The following is a 9,077-nucleotide window of genomic DNA, read 5'->3' as shown; positions in this document are numbered from 1 at the left end:
CAACTTCTCTTTGGTTCTCCTTCATCCTACGATGGTCTCCGCATCTTCGGATGTCTGTGTTACCCCAGCACCGCCTCCACTACACCACACAAACTTGCCCCTTGCTATGTAGCGTGTATCTTTCTAGGATATCCCCCTAACACCAAAGGTTACCGGTGCTACGACCCTCTCTCCCACTGTGTGTACACCTCTCGACACGTGTACTTTAATGAGCGGGTATTTCCTTTTCACTAGGTACCGCCTTTTGCAGAGGATTCAGCGCCCTTTGACGGTGTCCCGACGAGTGCCCGCGCAGCCCCTTCAGGCGTGGCTGTCTCGGATGCGGCCCTGGTGCAGCCCCCGGCGCGGCTCCTTCTAGCCCCTCCCGACATGGCCTCGGCGCCCCTTCCCGCGGCCCCGGCCCCAGCTGCGAGCCCCTCGGCCTCGGTCCCGGCGCGACCCCGCGGCTTCGGGTGGCCCTTCGGCCCGCGGGGCGCTGCGGCCTGCGCCTCCCCGGCTGGCCCCGCTGCTCCACCCGGCGCTGGCCCCGCTGCGCTGCCGGGAGCGACGGACCCTTCGCCATCCTCGTCCGTTGCTCCCGCCGCAGCCGACCCGCCTCCTGCTGGCATGGTGACGCGGTCTCACGCCGGTATCCACCGGCCCGGCATGTGCTACGCCGCTGATGAGTATGCGTGCGCGGTGCCGACATCGTCCTCTCCATCGTCGCCCATCCCCTCGTCCGCACGCGCCGCCCTCCGTGATCCACATTGGCTCGCCGCGATGCGCGAGGAGTTTGATGCGTTGCAGCGCAACCGCACGTGGCATCTTGTTCCGCGGCCCCCTCACGCCAATGTCATCAGTGGCAAATGGGTGTTTCGTCACAAGACCAACCCAGATGGTTCTCTCGAGCGCTACAAGGCTCGCTGGGTGGTGCGCGGCTTCCGCCAGCGCACCGGCGTGGACTTCATCGACACTTTCGCCCCAGTCGTTAAACCGGGCACGATTCGCACGGTGCTTCAGCTGGCGGTCTCCCGTGCCTGGCCCGTGAATCAGTTGGACGTTTCCAACGCATTTCTGCACGGCCACCTCACGGAACGGGTCTTCTGTGAGCAGCCGACTGGCTTCGTCAACGCCGAGCATCCCGACCACGTTTGCTTGCTCTCTCGGTCCCTCTATGGACTGAAGCAGGCCCCCCGGGTGTGGTACCAGTGTATGGCTGGGTTCCTGCAGCAGCTTGGGTTTCGCACGACCCGCTCCGACGCCTCTCTCTCCGTCTACCATCAGGGCACTGCTACCGCGTACCTGCTGCTCTATGTGGACGACATCATCCTGGCGGCATCCTTGCCTGAGCTTCTTCAGCAGCTCACGGCTCGTCTTCGTGATGAGTTTGCCCTCAAGGATCTGGGAGCGTTGTACTACTTCCTTGGCATTGAGGTTGTTCGCCGTGCCGATGGGTTCTTTCTGCATCAGCAGAAGTACGCTCATGAGCTTCTTGAGCGCACGGGTATGCTTAACTGCAAGCCCGCCTCCACTACTGTTGACACTAAGGCGAAGGTGTCTGCTTTGGAGGGTTTCCCAGCGCCCGATGCCGCGTTCTACCGCTCCATCGTCGGCGCCCTGCAGTATCTCACCCTCACTCGGCCTGACTTGCAGTATGCAGTCCAGCAGGTGTGCCTTCACATGCACTCCCCGCGTGACTCCCACTAGACTCTGGTGAAGCGTATTCTTCGATACATACACGGAACTATGACCCTGGGACTCACTCTGACGGCCTCCTCCTCCATCGACATGGTCTCCTACTCCGACGCTGACTAGGCTGGCTGCCCAGACACGCGTCGCTCTACGTCGGGTTATTGTGTCTACCTCGGACCTTCGCTGATTTCGTGGTCGTCCAAGCGACAGCCCACGGTCTCTCGCTCGAGTGCCGAGGCGGAGTATCGGGCAGTGCCTAACGCCGTTGCTGAGTGCTCTTGGCTCCGTCAGCTGCTTCAGGAGTTGCTCTGCGTGGTTCCTAAGGCCACGATCGTCTACTGTGATAACGTCTCTGCCGTGTATCTCTCCGCCAACCCCGTTCATCATCGCCGGACGAAGCATATTGAGCTCGATATTCACTTCGTTCGCGAGCAGGTGGCCCTTGGGAAGGTTCGTGTTTTGCACGTTCCTACCACTCAGCAGTTTGCCGATGTTATGACTAAGGGACTACCGACCCCAGCATTTGAGGAGTTTCGGTCCAGTCTCTGTGTCTCCGGTGACGCTTCGACTGCGGGGGGTGTTGAGCGTACGTTGTCTACCGCATGTGTATAGGACTTGGGTCTGTATTTATACCGTTGTATCTCTCTCTCTCCCCCTCTATATTTGTACATCTTGAGAGACAAATAGAGACCGGTCCATCCTGTATCTATATATGTGCGTCATGCACACGATCAATGAATTATCGATGCATGCAATCCCTCCTTTCCAACTAACAAGAGAGAAATTCGTGCTAGTAGTCACGAAGGCCAAGGTTGCAAAGCACCATGGATTGTGCGGTACGGAGGCATAGCAGCGTGAGATGGATCGATTTTCCGCAGCCAGCGACAAGAGTCAAATGGGTGGTTATGCGTCCCTCGGCCAATAATCTATGAGATTTTGTCCGGTGTTTTTGGCTGCGACCCTCTGGATCGCGCCGACAGGGCCCGCGTTCCCCGATGGTGTGTTGGGATCGCCTCGGAATACGTGGGGAGCTGCCGGCTCATGGCTCCCAGCGTATCCAAGCTCTCTTGCCAAATTGCATTTTCTTTGGGAGGGCAACATATACTATTTCTTTGGTCAGTTTGGGCCCTGAACTGCCAGCTGATCGAGCTGCCGACTGCGCGCTGACGGCGGGGTCGTGATCAGTCGCAGAAGAGTTAGTTAATTGGTCTGGCCGCGGTTTCGCTAATGTAACAAACCAAACAGCGCGAGTGGCCGGCCTAGCTCGTCATGACAAGGCAAGGCCGATAGGAGGAAGCTGACATGGGACTAGACGGGTGCATCTCTCTCTCTCTCGTCCTCTTTAAAGTGGCAAAGCACAAGGACAGTGAAAACAAACAAACCAAACACAATTCCGCAAGACACTCATTTCCCGCTAGTACCTTAACTGAAGACTTTGGACTGGCGCTGGAGGACGGCAAATTTGACAAATTTAACCTATAGACGAAATCAAACCATAAAATGAACTGTCCGTGAAACTATTTCACGCGGCTGACCTGTGGCGCCTAGCTCTCATGCGCCGCACTAGTGCAACGCCTAGGAGCTAGGCGCTACACTGTATAGTGTGGCGCCTAGCTCTCAGGCGCTGCACATTGACTTAGTAATTTTGTGATCACACGTGTGCGACGCTGTCCGTGTAGCGCCTATCTGTGAGGCGTTGCACAGCGTAGTGTGGCGCCTTCGTGTCGGGCGTCACACAAAAAGGTCTGCCGCGTGAAATAGTTTCACGGATAGTTTATTCTGTGATTTGATTTCGTCTATAGATCAAATTTGTCAAATTTACACTGGAGGGCATGCCGGCCGAATTAAAGCAACCAACAGTCCTGAGACTGAGAGAGCGATGCATACCATGCATGATACGATACCAGCAGCACACAGCTCTCAAACTCAGCAGCCAAACCCAGTGTACTTTAGCCCATTTCGTTCGTAATTTAAACAAGGCAGTATCACAACTGTGGGGGGAGCACAACACAATGAATGAATGTACAGAAACATCAACAATTCACACATATATATGGGGATGTATATATAGTTAGGGGGTGTGGACGCCCCTGTTACATCATAATACAAAATTGGTAGCCACCCTTGTTTGGAGCCTGCATGCCTGCCCTCCTGCATGCATTGTGGGCCCCGCACAAGGACCCGTGCCTACCTAGGCCATGTAACAGGGGGAACCGCTTTCCCCATTCTTCTCTCTTCTCTCTTCTTCTCTTCTCTTTCTCACCAAAACACTTTGGCCTAGCTACGGCTCCTAGAAGTGGCCCTCCATCTCCATGGATCACCATCAGGCCCCTCCCAAACCAACCAGACACATACACACTGGCCCTGTTTGGATACTCTAACACAGTTAGAGTTAGAGTTATTTTCTAACCAACTCTAACTCAAATAAGCACCTCTCCACCGGGATAGTTGCATTGGGTTAGATGGAACTGACCCACTCTAATCCTACCTGTTTGGATACTTTTGGGTTATTTAAGCCCCCAACTAACCCAAACTAGCTCTAACCCCATGATCCAAACAGGGCCACTCTCTCTACATGGCTAACCATAGGACTATAGCACACACACCACTACTAATATAATGCTCCAGCTACGACCACCAATAGGGGACTAACACTGGCTAGCTACGGTAACTAATTAACAGCATGATGACACATATATAGGGGGTTGGGGTGGGGCATGCAAACGTGGGAGTTCTCAGGCTAGGGGGGATCGGTGGGGTGCGCCCTTCCTCCTGTTGCCCAGTGACAGCACCATCTTGGGGAAGAACCCTCCCCCTTTCTTCCGCTTCACCACCACGGCCTCGCCGCCGCCATTGCCGTTACCACCATTGCCGGCATTGTCGCTGGACCCGCCGCTGCCGCCACCGTACCTGTTGCGGTGGTGCAGCGGGTTCTCGAGGATGGAGTTGGGCGTGACCTGCCCCGAGTCGGCGTCGCCGACGTGGAGGTTCTCGAAGCGCGGGAAAGGGAGCTCGTCGCCGGCGCGATACAACAGGATGTTGGACAGGTCCCCTCCCTGCTCCACCACATGGTCCACCTGCACAGACACGCACACACGCACGTATCTAGAGGATTCAGCATGGAATAACCAAAGATTTGTTTGTCTCCGAGAGGGCAATTAAGAAGTGCTTAGTGCTCTAAAGCACAATAGTTGATTAATCACCTTGCAGGAGAGGCAGCAGAAGTGGAAAGGCTCCTGGAGGATCCTGTCACATGCAAGGCAGACGTTGCCAGTGCCCTTGAATGGCCTAGACTGAGGCCTCGGCTTCAGGAAGATAACCTTCGCGCTGTTGATCGTGTAGGGCTGACATATAGTTAATTAGTACAGTATGAAGCATCATCAAGCCAAGTACTACACCGCTACTGGGTCCATTAGCTCAAGTAAATTAGTAGTACGACACAGATGTAGCGCGTGATTAAGTTAATCACCTGGACATAGGAGCAGTCGATGAGCTTCTCGAGGTCACCCAGGCGGACGACGTCATTGTACACGTATCGCCGCACCTGATTACATACATACATGCAACAAAAACGAGAAAAAACACTGGGTCAGAAGAACAGCCCTTCCTCGCAAAAAAAAAGAAGAACAGCCCTACTATGCTTCAAGATTGGTGCAAGTAGTAGTAGTAGTACGGGTGATTAACCAGAGAAGGGTGATTAACCAGAGAAGGGTAGTTCCGGGATTAAAAACAATTCTAGAAGCTAGCAATAAGGTCGGTACTGATGCCGATGCTCCTCCATTGGGCAACACATCAATGGAGGACGACTACGCTTTGACCGTGTGGTTGCAAGGAGGCCCCCCATACCCAAGCTCACAGCGTGCAAATGACCAACTACCCCTACTAGGCACACCATCCACCAGAGCGTATGGCCAAATCAGTGGCAGGACTAGAGGGCACGATGGTAAAAACCGAACCCGGAGGGGTTGGTGGTGAATGGTAAAAGATGAGGCTTTTTGGTGGCTAGCACTTCACTGTGCCATGAATGAACAGTATCAAGGGAGCCCCCCCCCCGTCGCAGGGAGGAACAGCATTGTGGCCTTCTTTGGTAAAAAAGACAAGGAGCCCATTTACCACGGCGCACACGGTGGGTGAACCCGCTTTGCCCCCGCGGTAACAATCCTAAGATGCCCCATTTCTTACCATGCACACCACCTGCTCCCTTTGCAGATGCGGAAGAGCGCCACTACAACGGCAGGGCAGGGCAGGGATGCGCTTCCATGCATGGCAAAACAGTCTGGATAAACCGGCCTTTAAATGGCAAATCGCCCAGAAGCATGAGGTAATCCAATTATTCTAAGCAAAAAAAATGCTAATGATCGGTAGAAACATCTTGAAAAGGAGAGCAATTTTACCACCGCCATCAACATCACTTTTGCGTCGAATCGAGCACGGCGATGGTGGAAATGAGACTGTGACGTTGCGGTAAATTATTATTTTTGGTAAGGTGGAAAAGGGGAACACAATCACAAGTTTGGAAAGGCCCCTTTCCAGCAAACAGAGGGGGGGAAGCGGTGGTGCAGGAACATGGACGCAGCGGTGAAAATTCGCCATGTATTGTGGGACTATACCCATTTCCGGCGAAAGGCCAAGGGGCGGTAAAAAATCCACGCAAAATTTTCGACCCTGGCTCCGTTCAATCACATCAGAGTTCTACCCATGCCAGCAGAAACTGGCCAAATTAGTTGCGATGAAAAGAAAGGGGTTGGGAACCGGCAGGAAGAGGACAACAAAATTCCTTCCTCTTGAAGCAAAAGAGATCAAGAAGAGGAGCAAAGCATACCGCATGCAACAGAATTAATTTAAAATTAGAAAGACTATTTCTACTATTTAATTTTTACTACCCTCTCAATTTACCAAAGAATAATTTCGCAGAGAATCCATCCGGCTGCAGCTGCCATAATTAATTAAACTAGGCAGTTGCGATTTATGGGCTGTTGCTTTATGCAGATTAGGTGAGGTGATGGTTACATACTTACTACGTACAACGTACTACATGTTGCAATCAGCATCCTAATTCGAGGCCCTGAAAAGTGGCGTATGACCAAGAACTCGCAAGACGACATGGACAAGGACCCGAGCAAGTACGGGAGAGATTAGCATGGAATTCCAAAACGAGAGGGGAGTTCTATCTAAGCTTCAATAATACTGCCACTATCCTAGTACTGGTAGTAGCTAGAGGGTGGGCAGTAGCCAATAGGGCATCACGCGTCCGTCCGTCCGTCCGGGCTTAAGCCAAATCCAAGTGAGAAAACAACGGCAATTGAAAAGACAGCACAGGACAAAACAAAAAGCAATTGGGATGGGTTGATGGATGGATAGATAGACCTCCTCTTGGCCTATCTAGTCTGTCTAGCAGCTACCTTGTGCGCTAATCTAATTGATTCATTAGTTTAATCGAATTCGTCCGGCTACTACCACTACTAATTAAGCCCAAACAAGGTAGACTGACTGAGGCATGCAACGCCGATCCTTTGATGATCTCTTCTAGCCTGCCCTGCTAACCAAGGAAGCAGATCGAGGGCAGAAACTTTGCAAGAAACACGCGAATCGGAAGGAGAAGAGGGGATTAAATCGGAACAATTGTACCCAAAAAGCAAGCATGCATGCAGCAAGAAATCAACCAAGAAACGAGACGGCTCGAAGTAGGAAAGATTAATTCCGAGTTCAGTGAGTAAGATGAAGGCGGAGGGAATGGGTTGAGACCTGTAGGAGCGGGTGGTGGCGGTGGGCGGGGCCGCAGTGCGGGCAGATGCTGGTGCAGCAGGCGAGGCAGAAGATGTTCTTCTCGTTCTTCCTGCGGCTCTCGTGCGCCTCGCACCCCACGAAGAAGCTCTCCTCCACCAGGCCCCCAACCCACCCGGGCACCCGCATCCCCATCTCCCTCTAGATCCCTCCCTCCCTTGCTCTCTTCAAGGGCTCTCTCTCTCTCTCTCTCTCTCTCTCTGTGTGTGTGTGTGTGTGTTTCTTGCCAATTCTCTTGTTGGTTTGGTTTGGTTTGATCTCTCTTTTGTTTTCTTGGCAGGCCAATTCTGTCTTCCTGTCTGCCCTCCCTCCCTCCCTCTCTCTGGTTCAGTGGTGGTGGTGGCGCGTGAGGGCGTACTACATGTAGTACTATAGATGTGGCTTGTCTTGTTGTAGCTGCGGCTGCGGGGGTGGAGAGAGAGAGGGAGGGAATGCGCAACGAATCCATTGGGGGAGCTATTTATAGTGTGAAAGGGATGAAGATGATGGCGACGATGCCTCCTACGACTCGTTGGGGGTTTGGCTGTCACGGTGCCATGCTACTACTACTAGTACTACAAGTGTTGCTTGGATGCGTTCCTTTACTCTCCTTTGCTTGAGCATTTTTTGGGGGGCATTTTAGTCACCGGGTGGGATATGATACGTCCATGATTTAATTGTGTCCCTGGTTGGGACAAGGAAAAAACATACTCCTAGAGAGATAGATGGTTTTCTTCCGTGCGAGGCTCCTTGTAGCGGAAGGTTAATTCCCCATCCTTCTAGCGGAAGGTTCGTTTTGCACTGCACCAGGGTGCCATATCGTCATGATACATGCATGCATGCATGCTTGCTTTTAGCATGCATGGAATCTCAATAACAAGGAGGTCATTTTACATGTCACTATGCTTCGGAGGGCATCCCACACGACATCTAGACAAGGAGGAATATGCTCCCAAATAGTAGTAATCCGCCAATCCGTCCCCTAAACGAACGCAGAATCGCTGCTCTCTCTCTTCCAGCTCTTTTGAAATCCCATCTCCACCAAAATCACGCTTGTTTTTTGGCCGTTTCTTCTCTCCCGTATGCTCTGCTGGAAGAAAAAAGGCCCCTGCTTTTTATCGCCTCTACTCTGACCCAGCACGACCAGCCGGCCTCTTCTTTGACCCGACGGCAACGCGCGCCGAGGCGGCCCGTCAGGGCCAGCCGCCGTCCGCGCATCGGCCCGGCCGTCACCGCCCTGCTTCGACCGGGACACTTGCATCGCCCTGACCCGGCGGCCTCGCGCCATGCGACGGCCAATCATAGCCGTTGCTCGCGCGCCGGCCCGCCCATCGATCCACATCACCCGCCTTTGCCGCGTCTGCACGGCGGTCCGGCGGTCTACCTCGCCGGCCTCATCCTCGGCTGCGTCGAGCTCGTCGGCTGCCTCAACTCGAGCGCCGCTGCTCCGTTGGTCGCTCGGGCCTCGCTGCCCGGGCGCCGGTGTTGCTTTGGCAGCCCGGGTGCCGGTGCTGACAAGCTCGTCCGCATGACGTCTCACGCTGTCCATCATCGCCGGCTTCATCTCAGACTCCGCCGCCACCACGCCTCCATCGAGCGGCGTCCCCGACCTCGCGCGCGATCGGCTTGATCACCCGCTCGCC

At 54.0% G+C, this 9,077-nt stretch overlaps 1 protein-coding gene across 1 annotated transcript; it reads right to left on the bottom strand.

The window, feature by feature from the left end:
• Positions 1 to 3,694: 3,694 nt before the first annotated feature.
• On the bottom strand, positions 3,695 to 7,887 carry LOC123144145 (protein RGF1 INDUCIBLE TRANSCRIPTION FACTOR 1). The gene is made up of 4 exons (XM_044563183.1): positions 7,417 to 7,887; positions 5,141 to 5,215; positions 4,875 to 5,015; positions 3,695 to 4,748 (listed from the first exon to the last, which is right to left on the bottom strand). Exons 1-4 carry the CDS (start codon positions 7,588 to 7,590, stop codon positions 4,407 to 4,409), a joined length of 732 nt encoding a protein of 243 aa, XP_044419118.1. The 5' UTR covers positions 7,591 to 7,887; the 3' UTR covers positions 3,695 to 4,406.
• Positions 7,888 to 9,077: the final 1,190 nt, after the last annotated feature.

This window comes from Triticum aestivum, chromosome 6D (assembly GCF_018294505.1).
Source record: "Triticum aestivum cultivar Chinese Spring chromosome 6D, IWGSC CS RefSeq v2.1, whole genome shotgun sequence".
Lineage (NCBI taxonomy): Eukaryota > Viridiplantae > Streptophyta > Magnoliopsida > Poales > Poaceae > Triticum > Triticum aestivum.
The sequence above is the reverse complement of the archived record's forward strand: the minus strand, read 5'-3'. Positions and strand labels throughout refer to the sequence as shown.